The 15,144-nt window shown below is 38.5% G+C and overlaps 1 protein-coding gene across 2 annotated transcripts in view; it reads left to right on the top strand.

The window, feature by feature from the left end:
- Positions 1 to 15,144, top strand: part of FMN1 (formin 1) — a 402,801-nt gene that overhangs the window by 85,036 nt on the left and 302,621 nt on the right. The window contains exon 2 of one of the 2 annotated variants that reach the window (XM_008142957.3): positions 13,921 to 14,099. The exons of the other annotated variant lie outside the window; for it this stretch is intronic. Within the exon in view, the coding sequence (XP_008141179.2) occupies positions 13,921 to 14,099 (179 nt within the window). The remainder of the gene's footprint in view (positions 1 to 13,920; positions 14,100 to 15,144) is intronic. 2 annotated transcript variants of the gene reach the window in all.

Raw genomic sequence — 15,144 nt, 5'->3', positions numbered from 1 at the left:
TTTAAGTTTAAAAAATTTGGCTCTCAAAAGAAATTTCAATCGTCATACTGTTGATATTTGGCTCTGTTGACTAATGAGTTTGCCGACCACTGCCCTAGTGGAAGCATTTCCTCCTTTGGGCACTGAGTTTTCCAAACCCACCAAGCCCAAGGTTGCAAAAATTGTGCAAGTGATTTTTTAGGTATAACAATGAGAAAGGCCACTCTACTTTGGGTTTCCAGATCTGGGTGTTCAGGGAGAAATGGTACCATATTCCCCCCAGTGGTTGAATGTCTATACTACATCCTTGGGATAAGTGCAGAGATTTGTGCCACCATCCAAGATTTGAAAGATGCAGGGATGGTGATTCATATCATACTTCTGTTTAAATTTTCTTTGGGCTATGAGACTACAGATGGCTTTTAGAGAATGATTGGATTATTGTAAACTTAATTACACAAGGGTGTAATTTGCAAGCACTGTTTCAGATATGGTTCACTTACTGAGTATATCAGCACAGCCCCTGGGACCTGTGTACTTATTGATTCAGAAAATGCTTTGTTTTCATACCAGCTAATTTATCTTCAATTGGAAAAGATGGCAGTATACTTGTCACTGCCTTACTTTAAGGCTATGGCAGCTTTCCTTTTCTCATAATATAATCTGAAAGGACTTGGATCATTTTCATATGCTACAAAAGTCTACACTGGCCCATTACATTGCTGCTATTATTCTCACTGGCTATGGTAAACATCAGGTAGCAAGCACACTAGATGCCTTAGTAATACACAAGCATGCTAAAGGGTAGGAAATAAACTTCTGATAACAATTGTTACTGATAACAATTGCCCTATCAGTCAGAGTCCTGGCAGAAAAGAGATGTACATTCAAAAGGGTTTAAACTGCAAATAACTTAATGAAGAGATCATGTCCAGACTGATTAAGAAAACCAGCATGGGTTTGTGGGATTACCGGAAATTAGTAATGGCAAAAAGCCATTTTCACCCCTAGGGGAAAAGGGTGGGGACAGAATCACAGGAAGCTGGCAAGGACTAGAGGAAGGGAAGAGAGCCATGTGGCAAGAGCTGCCAAAGAAAGTTGCCACCTCCACAATCTTGATCCAGCAGGTTTAGAGTGATGCAACCTCTTTTACTTTTTGTTCTCCACTTTATTGCTCTTTATTTATTTTTTTAGACATTCTCCTCAGATGTCTCATAGTCATTGATTGTTTGTACATGATTCTCTCTCATCATTGATGTTTCTATCTCTCTCCCTCTCCCTTTCTCTCTGAAATCAATAAAAATATATTTAAAAAAAAATTTTTAATATATTTTATTGATTTTTACAGAGAGGAAGGGAGAGGGATAGAGAGTTTGAAACATCAATGAGAGAGAAACATCGATCAGCTGCCTCCTGCACACCTCCTACTGGGGATGTGCCTGCAACCAAGGTACATGCCCTTGACCAGAATCGAACATGGGACCTTCCAGTCCGCAGGCCGACACTCTATCCACTGAGCCAAACCAATAATGAGAGAGAATCATTGATTGGCTGCCTCCTGCATTCCCCACACTGGGGATCGAACCTGCAAACCAGACATGTGCTCTGACCAGGAATCGAACCATGACCGCCTGGTTCAGAGGTCGATGCTCAACCACTGAGCCATGCCCATTGGGCATGAACATATTTTTAATGACTTTGAGCCTATTAAATTTATTAAGATTTATTTTATTTCTGGTAACATATCTCATTTTGAAGTTTATTTTTTCTAATATTAAAATAGTCACTGGGGTGGGGAGCGGGGGGCAGGCTAGAAGGGATCACTGGGGGGAAAAGGGTACATCTGTATTAATTTCAACAATAAAGATTAATTTTTAAAAAATAGTAACTCAAGCTTTCTGTGATCAGTGTTTTCACCATGTAATGTTTTCCATACTTTTAGGATTAATGTATTTATGATTTTTATACTTAAAAAGAGTTTCTTGTTGATAGCATATAGTTGTTTTATTTTTTTATTCAAGTCTGATAAATTCTGACTTTAAATTGGAGACTTTTAGATGATATATATTTAAAGTAACTATCACTATGGCTTTTAATCTACCTTCCATTTGTTCTTTGTTCCTTTTACATAATTTTCTGTCTTCTTTTGGATTGAGTACTTTCTAGGATTTCATATTATATCTGCTGTTGAAGATACTGTTTTTAAGAACTGGTTACTCTAGAGTTTATAATATACAAATTTAATTTATCTCAGTCTATTTTCAAATAATATTTTCCACTTCTCATAAATATATGAATCTTACAACAGAATATTTCCATTTCATCCTCTTGGCTGTAGTGCTATTGTTGTCAATATTTTATATCTACATATGTTATAAGCTCCACAGTACATTGTTTTTGTTTGTTTGTTTTTCTATAGTTAATTATATTTTAAAATAACTTTAATAATGAGAAAAACGTCTTGTGTACTTATTCATATGTTTATTTAGTTTTCGTGTTTACCAAATTTTCTTCTGGTCATTTATTTCCCTCTTTGCCTGAAAAAAATTAACACTTTCTTCTCCGTAGTCTAAGTCAAGTGGAGATAAATTGTCAAGCTTTTGATTGTAGGATTTTTCTTTCATGTTGGAAGGTATTTTTGCTAGATATAAAATTATAGGTTGAAAAAAATAAAACAAATAAATAAAATAAAGTTTTAGGTTGAATTTTAAAATCTTTTATTTTTTATCATTTTTTTTTTTTTTATCTCTCTGTACTTCAGTATTGTCATTCCATTGTCTTCTGGCTTGCATATTGTGACAAGAAGTTTGCTATAATTCTTTTCTTTGGTTTTCTATATATAATATTACTTTTTTCTCTGACTGCTTTTATAATATTCTTTTTATCACTGGTTTTCAGCAATTTTATTTATTACTAAAGGCCCGGTGCATGAAATTCATGCACTCAGGGGCGGGAGGGCGGGGGTGTCCCTCAGCCTGGCCTGCGCCCTCTTGCAGTCTGGGAGCCTTCAGGAGATGTCCGAATGATGGCTTAGGCCTGCTCCCCTAAGCCATCAGTTGGACATCCTTAGCGCTGCAGCAGAGGTGGAAGAGGCTCCCGCCACCACTGCTGCGCTTGCCAGCTGTGAGCCTGGCTTCTGGCTGAGCAGCACTCCCCCTGTGGGAGCGCACTGACCACCAGGGGGCAGCTCCTGCATTGAGCGTCTGCCCCCTGGTGGTCAATGCACATCATAGCAACCAGTCATTCCACAGTTCGGTTGATTTGCATATTAGCCTTTTCTTATATAGGATAGAATAAACTTAATTAGACCTGCTTTCTGATTTAGCTAAACCTTTTCCAGCCTAGTGAAGCACCCCGTCTTCTCTTTCAGGTAATTGTCAACAACACAGCAGTAAATATCAACATGAAGCAGATTATTATTGTAGATCATGCAGGGAGAACAAAGGGTAAAATATTTAACTGTAGCAGTGTTTGACTATATTCTGCGCAATGAGAAAACCTAAAGTCATTTTCAAGATCCACCATTTCTTACTTCTTTTCAGTTGGGTCAAGTTTCTAAACTTTCTAAATCTCTGTTTTCTGACTAATGAAAAGAAAATAGGATTTCACTGAGTGTCCTATCTACCTACTCCAGGACTTCTGTGAGGATCAAATGAGATGAGTCATGGGAAAATGCTTCACAGACATTTGGTTAAAGTGTAAAATGTTTCCACCTGGCTATAAAGCAAGTTGTGTTCCTGGGCTGAAGAAACTCCAAAGATGCTGGTTGTTGCTAGGGAGAGGAAGCCAGGAGTTGCTATGTGATATCATTACCTGGCACCCACAGCCACCTGTTTCCTGGCTGGGCCAGGCTGTAGGCCGCATTTTGCGCCATGGGGTCTCGGCAGCGTCGGCTGCGATTGGTGGGGTATCAATCTGGGGTGGTGGCTGGGACTGTGTCCCACTTGGGGGAAGCTGAGTGTTGGTTTGTGGGCACCAGGTCCATAGTACTGTTTATTGTTAAATGATCTGTCGCTAAGGAGAGGAAGGTGGGCGTTGCTACGTGATGTCATTACCCAGCATCCACAGCCACCGTTTCTGAGTTGGGCTGGGCTGTGGGCCACATTTTGCACCATGGGGTCTCAACAGCATTGGCTGTGATTTGCTGTCACTCCGTGGTGGTGGCAGGGCCTGTGTCCCACTTGGGTAAGGTGACCAGATTTTAACATTGATAAAGCGGGACACCATTGACGGGGGGGGGGGGGTGGAAAGGGGGGGAGGGGGGGTTTTGATTAAAAATTTGGTCTATATTGTAATTGCTTTTGTTTTTTTTAATAAAAGGAAAATCACTTCTTAGATCATCATTGAATTTGCATCCTCTTTTCTTACTCATTATGTTAAAAATCTAAAAAAAATAATTTAAAATTATATTATAAATTATTATATACAAATTGCTTAAAAACACAGTAAGTAGGTACATAATTACATGAACATATTTTATTGTTAGTTTATAAATTAAATTAATTAGATTGTTATAAAGTAACTATATTTTAAAAATGATTTTAATTTTAATCCTATATTTCTTTCTAAATAATAACAATACTAACTTGTATTATTTTTCCTCTGAATTTGCCATAATGTAAGTCGTAAGTGTCACTTTCAAGGCTGGCGCTAGACTTTTTGCCGCCACTATAAAATATAAATAAGAGTACTGTCTGCTAAATTCAAGAAAATTTATGTATTTATGAAATAAATAAATAAATAAATAAATAAATAAATAAATAAATAAATACCTAAATTATCTGAATAGCTGATTTGTAATGACATCACTTGTTTAACTAGCTTACTAGCATGCAGTACGATGTGTATCGTCTGAGAGACAGTTACAAAATATTTTCGTCGTTGCCAATCCCAAAAAATGCCATTGTTCATTAAGTCCAAACAATGGTGGTCGAATTCTAACAACTGATCAACAATGCGAACTTTGATAAGCAGTTCTCGATAATCAGTTCTCAACAATTATTTGTTATTATTAAAGTTTAACATTATAAAATTAACAAAAATAATATAAAACTCATATCCTGGCTAAATAGCCACATGGCCGCCGAAAACCGTATATTCTCTTCCCGTTCTCCTGCCGTTCCCTAGCTTGTCGTGCATTCTTTCCAAAAATCTGGACTTTTTTAAAATGCCGTGGGACACGGGACAAATTGTTAAAAATCGGGACTGTCCCACCTTACACTTGGGGGAAGCCGGGTGTTGCTTTGTGGGTGTCAGGTCTGAGGTGCTGTTTCTTTGTAAATGGTCAGTGCGCATTACAGCAGCTCCTGTGTTGAGTGTCTGCCCCCTGGTGGTCAGTGTACATCATAGCGACCAGTCAGACAGTCAGACACTTAGAATATTAGCCTTTTATATATATAGATTTTTTTTTTTTGGTGTTTATCCCCTTTATGATTTATTGAGCTTCTTTGATATGTGGGTTTATAATTTTTATCAAATTTGGAAAATTCTAGCCAGTATTTGCTTAAATATTTTTCTGTTTCTTTTACACCCCTGCTTCTAATTTTACATATGTTAGACTAATTGATAATGCTCCAGAGGTCACTGGGACCCTATCAATTATTTTTAGAAATCACCTTTTAGCCTAGGCAATTATTAGACTCACTTAATTTGTTTTACATATCTCAAGTATTATAATACTGTGCTGCTTGCAATCGAATACTTAAAAATAGTTGTTTCCTATGTTTTGTTTAGTTCCTAGTTGTTTATGGCAGGAGGTTAATTCCAGGCTCTGGTTTCAGAACCTAGTTCTACTACTTACTGATTGACCCTGGACAAAGTTAACTTCTCTATTTCATTAGTTCCCGCATCTTTAAAGTAGGGTTTGCTTACAACTACCTTTCAGGATGATTGTAAAGATTCTCAATAATGTGAAATGTATGTAAAGTGTGTGACATATAGTAAATGTCCCATAAGTAGGACATCACTGGCCCTGAAGGACATGAATTTGTGGGCACTCGCCCTCCTAGGAATACACCCATGCCTCTCTCTTTTTCCTCTCCTTCCCCCCTTTACCTTTCTCTCTCCTATGCTCCAAAGGCCCTTCTTTTCCCTCTGTAACTTGAGCCCATTTCTTCTGCCACTTATTTCTTCTTTCTCTGTGACTTTCTAAATAAACTTTCTCTTATAGAGTCTTGGCTCCAAATTCTTTCTTAGCCAGAACTCAAGAACTGAGGTTGCTGAACTGAGGTCCAATTGCCAGTGATGTTCTGGTGCTGTTTCACCAACATCATGGTGCTGTGACTCGGATTATCTTACCATGGCTGAGAAGGAAAAAAAGAAAATGGATTTGTGGGAAGAGAAACTGATAAATCAGGCCTCAGCTAAGGCAGTTGGGGGTAAAATGCAGGGTCCTTCTTTAGTACTAATGCCTGGTGGGAGAAGGAAGATAGAAAAACTCTGGAGCCTAAGACACCTTGCCAAAAGGGGGCCATTTAAGAATCTGGCTGTTTCAGAAAAGCCAGTACTTAGATGCTCTGCTGAAGAACTCATCACTTCAGTTCCAAATTATTGGGTAATTAAGACATTTCCAAACCTCTCTGGTTAGGAGGACAAAGGCTATTGATCAATAACTAGACTAGCCCCATTGGTTTTTGTGAAATCAATTGTTGGTCAAATAGCTAGGATGGAGTTAAGGCTAGGGTGGAACTAATTCTATTAAATAATAATGTCTCTCAGAATTTAATATCAGAAAAATCTGTGTCAGCCCTGAAGGATCAATATGTTTCTTCCTTTTTAAAAAATATGTTTTTATTGATTTCAGAGAGAAGAAGGGAGAGAGAGAGAGACAGAAACACCAATGAGAGAGAAATTTAATCCACTACCTACTGCATACCCCCTATTGGGGAATGAGCCCACAGCCCCAGACTTGTGCTCTGACCGGGAATTTAACCAGTGACCTCCTGGTGCATGGGGTGATGCTCATCCAACTGAGCCACACCAGCTGGACTGTTTCTTCCTTTTGATAATAGGAGCGAAATAACCAAATGTTCTTGCTTTGTTTGCAAGGACACTCAGGCATATTTTGTTCTTAATCTCTTAAATATTTACCCTTAATATTGACATATGTGCCTTTGTTTAGTTTTTATTAATCTTGTTATATATATTTGGTCTTTGTGAATCTTTTAAAATCATTTCTTTTTGAAAAGGATTTTTTTAAAAAGTCATTATTATATATATATTTTTTAATCCAAGGCTTAGTATTTTGTAGTTTTTGTTATACCTTCTTAGCTATTAGGATAATTAGTAGTTATGTGATATCTCTTCAAGAGTCAGTTTACCCATTGGTGCAATTATCCCCATAATAACTAAAATAATATTACATAAGAAGGAAAAATGTTATTCAGTATATTTATAATAAATACTACAAATAATTTTTGTATTTTTGTTCTTCACCTCAGTATTATTTTTGTTAATAAGTATATTCCTTATGATCAAAATACCAAAAATTTTTGATCACTTAGGAATTAGAAGGAATTAATTTCTTAAGCACTTATTACTGAAAATATCTCAGTGAATTCTGCAATCTTCCAAATTTGATTCTTTCTTGGTCTTTTCTGCACCAAACCATACCTTGATGCATCTGCTCCTACCTTTTACTCAGTTTAAAGCAGGGTGACTCAGCATCATTTGTGCTACTTTAAATACATGCCCCTGTTTTTCAGGTGTTTAAAATACTCAGTATAGCTCCTGCTGTAAATGAGTCCTGACTTGAGTAATATTTGCTTCTGGTCTATCATCTGTATTCTTCACAGGAAATGATCACAGAGAGAGGTTAATGTAATAATCATAACAATATGTATTCATGTACCTCTTTAAAATGTGATTTCATTTAAACCTTTGTCTATAAATAATTTTATTCATGGCTCTAGGCTCATGTTTGACTGTCATAGGGTGTCTGTGAAGGCCCCTGAAGAGCTGCTCTTTTTGAAGATGATCAGCTATGTACTTGGAGCTATTGCATTTGATGACGTGAGTTCTATTTTTAGGACTTGAACAGATTTGGAATCTGCTGCAGTGCAGTGCTACCGAGAATTCTTATGAGTTTAATTATTTTTCTCTTTGTCTTCTTTGACAAAAAATAGTCCTTAACATCAGCCTGTGATGTCTAATATGCTCTCATTACATACAGGTTTCTTTATTTGAAACATGGATTTGTTTGTATCCCTCATCAATACATCACCCCCAACCCTGGAAAAGTTCTTGAAAAAATCCACCAATTTTGAGCACAGGTATATTCTTATTATCTTCATTTTATTAATGAGGACATAAAGATTCAGAGTGGTTTAGTAATTCCACCAAGGTCCAGCAATTAGCCAAGGTCACAGTCAGAAGCTGAACCCACCTGTCCAACCACTGACATCTACTTCTTTCTCAGACCTCAGTATTCCCATTTGTGGATTGGCAATAATGTTCTCTAAACAGCATGCACGATTTCCCTGGAATCTGGATTTTAGTTCTGCCTTTGCCACTAGATCAGTGGTTCTCAACCTTTCTAATGCCGCGACCCTTTAATACAGCTCCTCATGCTGTGGTGACCCCCAACCCTAAAATTATTTTCGTTGCTACTTCATAACTGTAATTTTGCTACTGTTATGAATCATAATGTAAATATCTGTGTTTTCCGATGGTCTTAGGCTCTACAGCAACGGTTCTCAACCTGTGGGTCGCGACAAAAGGGAGAAGCACATAGAGCAGGGGTTCTCAACCTTTTTAATGTTGTGACCCACAGGTTGAGAACCGCTAGCAGGGTCGCCTAAGACCATCGGAAAACACAGATATTTACATTACAATTCATTAACAGTAGCAAAATTACAGTTATGAAGTAGCAACAAAAATAATTTTAGGGTTGGGGGTCACCACAACATGAGGAACTGTATTAAAGGGTCGCGGCATTAGAAAGGTTGAGAACCACTGCACTAGATAGTTGTGTTGGAAATATCACAATCTTCCTGGATTTCAGTTCCCTCAACTATAAAATGAGCAGGTGGGTGGAAAGATATGTAAAATTCCTTCCAGCTCTAATTTTTATTTTATTTTACTTGAATTTGAATATTAACAACATTGCATTTGTTAGCGGATATGGATGCTTTTCCCATAGATTCTGAAATTGACATAGCTTACTCCCCGGTTCTGTCATTTAGGGATCAACTCTTTCTCGTTCTATTGCCCTCATTTTCATTTCTAGTGATGTTAAACGATACAATCCCAGGCAGGGGATGTCAGCCTTCTACCTACCTCCCCTTGATCATAATTTCTCTTTCCACATACTTCTAGCAAGAGGAGTTAGAGGCTGGGATGGCTAGAGAAGAGGCTTTTTCAGAATTATATATCTACTTAGCTGGGATTGTATCATTTAACATCACTAGAAATGAAAATGAGGGCAATAGAACAAGAAAGAGTTGATCCCTAATTGACAGAAACCAGCCACGGGACTGTATTTTTGCCAAAGCGCTGCCTTTCTTGATATAGACACACAGGCACACACCTCCCTACAAGTACTTAAAGTCACTTTCCATTAGCTACACATCTAGATTGCTGTCTCTCTTGCCTGTAAGTACATGTTTGAATAACATAACGTAAGACAACCTGTCTACATTTACATATCAGTTCTGATTTTCACGCTTGGGGAAACTTCACCTCTTGGATTTATTTTAAGTTGAGTGTGATGAATGGCCTTGGGACCTACAACATAGGAACAAAAAATCATGAGAGTTTCAGGCTTTTTTTTTCTTCCTCTTCTCTTTTTGGAGGCATCATTACTTCATTGCTGTCAAGTGAGGGCCTGGTATTACAGAAAAATTAAAAAAGAAAGACTAAAAGGCATTCTAATTTTGTAAAATTACCTAGTATGTTTGCAAGCTTCTATTTGAAAGTGTCTTTATATATGTGGGCATATATTCTTTAAATAATTAAAAGCATTATCTGGTAAATAAGTTTAAGTTTTTTAAATGAAATGTAGTTTGTGTGTGAATCTTGGTATGAATGAGGTAATGGGCATGCTATGAGTATTCACTTGATTTTTTTTTTTAAAACCTGATACATTGAATAATTGTTTTTAGTACAAATTAGATTATCGTAGTCTTTAAGCCTGCTCAGCTGAAATGGTTTAAAGTGTAGTGCTTTTGGTGGAGGCAGATGATAGTGTATTAGCAGCTATTTCAACAATGAACCCCAAATCTCAATGGCTCACAGCAAAATGTATTGTTCCCATTCATTGGCTTAGGAGTTGGCTAAGGTTCATTTGATTTGACCCAGGTTCAGCTAAGGTTGGCTCCAGGCAGTAAGACTGTGTTTGGGTCTGCTCTGTGTGTCTAATTCTAGGCTCCCTAGGATGGACTTGTCAAATAATGATGGCATAAACACCAAGCAGGGTGTAAAAACACACGGTGCTTCTTACTAGTTAGGCTTTGCCTCAGAATTGGCACAGTGTCACATTGCCCACATTCAATTGGCCAAAACAGGTCACGAGGCCAAGTCCAATATCCATGGGCCAATGGGAGGAACTACCAAGACAACTGGCAAGGCCTTGGGTGCATAATAATCATACAGGGCAGGAGTAAAGAAGTGGTAACAATACTCCAATGTACCATAGGTAGAGAGACATTCAATTTTGGGAAGATAAGGTATGGATACTACTTTCAGTTGTAAATGGCATATTACCTTTCCTTTCTTTCTGCTTCCATTATCTTGATAATTGACAGCAAAACCCCAGTCTGATGTTGTAGGTTAGCATCAGGAAGTGCAGCTCATCATTTGAATGGTTGAGACAAGCACAGACTTTCCAGGTGGTCCCAAGGTAAGTCGCCCTTACCGTACTGTGACTGTGCTGTGTGTTGTTATTAATAGTGGTCAGCTGTAGAATTAACCTGTGTGTGTATGTGTGGTCCATCCAGCTGTTGGAATGTCTTTGAGAAGCAAAATAAACAATAAATATTGAGTAAAAAACAAATATACAATATGCACATGAAAGGGAAAGATATATGATTAGGTTGATTAGACTTGTAAGCTTTTTACAAAATGTTCAATGAAAATCAAATACCTCAAAATCTGTATCAGAAAATTAAATGACATTTGACTTTTGACAGAATATACTTACCTAATTTTAGGTAAGTTTTCCTTCTCTTTATTAAATTTATTCAGTTGAAGAGAGTAGTGTGGCTACTACCCATTTTAATAAATATAGACATGTGCTTTATTTGTAACTATTCAAAAAAACTTGTGTTGGTGTTATTAAAATTTCCATTAAAAGACTTTCTTTATAAGTTTATGTGCTTTCTAATGGTGAATTTGTCCCATGTCCTAACCTACGTTGTCAGACGTTTAAGAATGTTTTAATGTTACTTACGTCTGCCCTTGGTCCTGTGCTGTCAAATTGATCCTCACCAAAATCACTATGCGCCATGGTTTTTACCTTGCATGTTTCCTTCATAGGGATTTTGTCTGGTTAAACACTAGGTATGAGAAATTGGCTCTTTAAAATTAAAACTATTTCTAAAACAAAGTTCCTTTGTATTGTTTCTACCTAAACTGCGCGCTGTCTTTCCTCTGCACAGGAGGGGATTGGGTTGTACTCCACACCTCATGAATGCTGTGTCGGATAGCACCGCGGGGTGTACGAGTTAGTTTGTGTGTGCATCTACATTTTCTCTAAGGACACAGATCCTAGTTATTGTGGGAATTCACCACTCTCTTAAACCCAAATGATGAACTTCTGCTCACCAGACAATGTGCCTTTGATGATCTGGATGTCTAACTTAGGTGTTGTACATTATGTTCTCTGTGATGTAAATATTATGCTTTATGTCGTTTTATTAACCAGTATAAACTTTACTCAAAGCCGGCAGCTATTCCAAAATAAAAATGAAAAGTGGAGGGCCATAAAATGAGAAATAGGGCTAGTAATTAATACATTTCTGAAGATAATGTAGCATGGGGAGAGTATACCATAAATTTAAAAAGGTCTATTTTCTCATTTCTTGCCAAATATGAGCAGAAATATTCTGGGAGAGAGATGAGCCATATAATGGCAGCTAAAAAGGCTCTGGGCTTGAATCTCTTCATCTATGAAAGCATGGCCAGCAACCTTCCTCTCAGGGTCACCATGGAGATAAAGTGAAGGTACTTAGCAGAGTGCCTCCTCTTAGAGCCAGAGTGGGGGCACCAACAGGAGGGCCAAAGCAAACGCTCTGGAGAGTGTAGGTAGTAAGGGACATATGGAGAGGGTGAGGCCAGGTGACTGAAGCGACTCTCACTCTAAGACATCTGGCTCAGGGAAAGGGAGAGCTTAGTTATAATAATCTGGACACCCTATGTCAGCAGAGTAAACACCTGAAGCCCTGGACTCTCACGTTCTCAGTCTCCACAGAGAGTGTTCTGTGGGCAGCCTGCCAGAGGGCAACTGTAGAGACGCTGGGACCTGCCTCACCTTTCACTCTGAGGTGTTTGGAAATCAGCTGACTGGACAAGCAAACAATAAGCAAGACCTTGGCCATTTTTAAATAGTGTTTCTTCTAAAATGCTATTCTCATAGAAAGGAGAAGCATTTCATCTCATGATCCCTCTGTTAGCTGGCTTACTCTCAGCTCAGGTCACTGGTAAGTCAGGCTTGCAGCATGGCGGAAGTCATTGGCTGGCTTTGGGTCACTGCCAAAGAGACGCTCTTACAAGGATTATGTGTAATAAACACCCTATCATATATCCAACGGTGATCTCTATTGCAAAAGTACACTGAGCCTAAACCCTTAACTTCTGCCTAGTTGCATAATATTTTGCCAGCGTTTCTTACCAGGAATTAAAAGAGGACCAGGAACTTGAGAGTCAAATGGGACTTTAGAGGTGATCTAGCCTAGTGTTTTCCAAACTATGTTCCATTGGAACACTAGTGGCTTTCAACAAGGTTATCGGGTGCCCCTTTAAATGGATTCTGTGGTCAAATAAGTGTGGAAATACTATTATACAGAGCTAAATTTCTTTACTAAAGGACACTCAAGGTCTGTAATATGCTAACATGAATCGTAGCTCCAAGGGATAAGACATGCCACTTTTCTCCCACTTATTCGACCACAAAGTCCTTTTGTGATAGAACACACATTGTCATCACAAGAATGCCAGGCAGAGGCCATATAGTCTGGTCTTTGAGAGCATGGCCTCTAGCATTTAACTGCCTGGGTTCAATTCCTGGCTTTACCACTTACTGACTGTATGATCTTTGTGATTCAGTTTCTTCTTCTAAAACTGGAACACTAATGATACCTGCCAATAGGGTCCTTTTAAAAAATCAAAGCACAGGGCTGAGAGCAGTGCCTGGCACATACTTGCCTATTCTCATTCTAACAGGTAAATAAGAACTAGCAGAACACCCTCATTCTGGGGATGAGAAAAGTGAGTTCCACATAGTTCACTCAGGCAGCCTCACGCATTCAACAAGCTGACCAACCGCCAATGTGCACCACTCACGATGATTCCATCCCCCACAATGAAGATGAGCACCGTGTACTTCCTTAACCTACAAGACACACACACTAGTGACTTGCCTCAGGTGACAGCTTTTAGTAATAAAGCCAACAACCCAGCCTTCTGGCTTCTGTCCTCCAGCTCATTCCGTGATTCTATCCTGAATGAGAATGGTATACGTAGCAAGATTGGTAAGCAAGAATAGGGAGCACAGATTTGAGCTAATAGGCTTATTATTTTTTTTAAGCAGGTATGAGGGCACATATTTTAATTCTTTGTTAGTGTGATTCAGAAGAGTAATTAAGAAAAGCACTTTTGGAGGAAAGCAAACTCTAAAACTTACAGAAAGGAAGGTAGTATGAAATGGCCCACACGAGTCCCCAGATATGGTGGCTTGATGTTTTTCTGGCCACTGTGTCACTGAAAGTCTTCTCTGTGTTTGTCTAGGCATCTCCTCCGAGAGCTTTCCCCGGGACTGCTTCAATGAGCAGTCAGCCACTAAGGACCTTCCCATCAGGGATGGAGGTGCGTGGGTCCTGGGCCATAGAGCTGGACCAGCCTGTCCCTTTCTGCTCCTCGAGGAGAGAGAGAAGACAAACAGAAGTGAATTGCACTTGGATCTCCATGTAAGTAGAAATATTGTGTTTGTGCTGTGATTCTTTGCAGTCAGCATAGTCAGCATTTAATATGCATTTAATGTAAATCTTGTTCATAAAGCTGCTGAAGCTTCATTGTGTGTGTGTATGTGGGGGGAGTTCATTGTCTAAAAATCAACTGGTGGCAGAAAACAGATCTTGGTGATCTGAAATTTATGTGCTAGAAAGTGACTGTGTTTACACTTTATCTGAGCTTTTCAGAGTCCTCTGTTCACATCAGCTTAGCTGCCTAAACCCCATTGTGGGAATAATCATCTGATGCTGTTCATCTCTTAATATCATTTTTTCTTAAAAGGTGAGGACATATGTTAGCTGACTGATAGGCTCTGGATTTTCCAGTGAAACCCAAATAGCCTGTCTGCTTGCATATTCCTAAACCTTTTTTTTTTTTCTCTTCAGCTGCCCAAATAACAGGTGATCTGGTTGGCAGGAAATCTGCAGAATACAAGATGACCCATTTTAAAAACACAGCCTTCTTCTTTCTCAGTCATTCTTGTATTCATTGACACAGACGCATTGACAACCCTATACAAAGCAGGGGGCTGAGTTTTAGCTACTTCCACATTGTAGGTGGCCTGATAGGATTGACCAACTGCCCCATTCTCACTACCCTTCTTCACCCCCTTCACCTCCCCGTTTCCTGTCAGAGATGGGGGCGAGCATTAAAAATCCAGGAAGCACTTATTTCCCCCGTTAACTCTCATGCCTATTGACAACCTTGAATACTTCTCAATTCATTACTTTCAGGCCTGGAAGTATGTATTTGACGAGTGTGGGTTAGGTCTGTGATATTCCTATGGGTGACGATTTTTTTCAAGCAACCAACAACAGAACCTTGTATTTTTCATAACTATAAAACCATAGTCACAGTATGTTTTTTAAGAAAAGCATTTGACATCCCAGTTATTGTAAAAGGAGGTTTGGAATGGAACTGAAAGATGGAAAATCTACAACGCTTCATGAGGTGACATGGGAATTTGTAGTTTTGTTTTGTCCCTCTGAAAGAGTAAAATTG

This window comes from Eptesicus fuscus, chromosome 5 (genome assembly GCF_027574615.1).
Source record: "Eptesicus fuscus isolate TK198812 chromosome 5, DD_ASM_mEF_20220401, whole genome shotgun sequence".
Taxonomy (NCBI): domain Eukaryota; kingdom Metazoa; phylum Chordata; class Mammalia; order Chiroptera; family Vespertilionidae; genus Eptesicus; species Eptesicus fuscus.
Note: the sequence above shows the minus strand (reverse complement) of the source record. Positions and strands in the feature narration are given on the sequence as shown.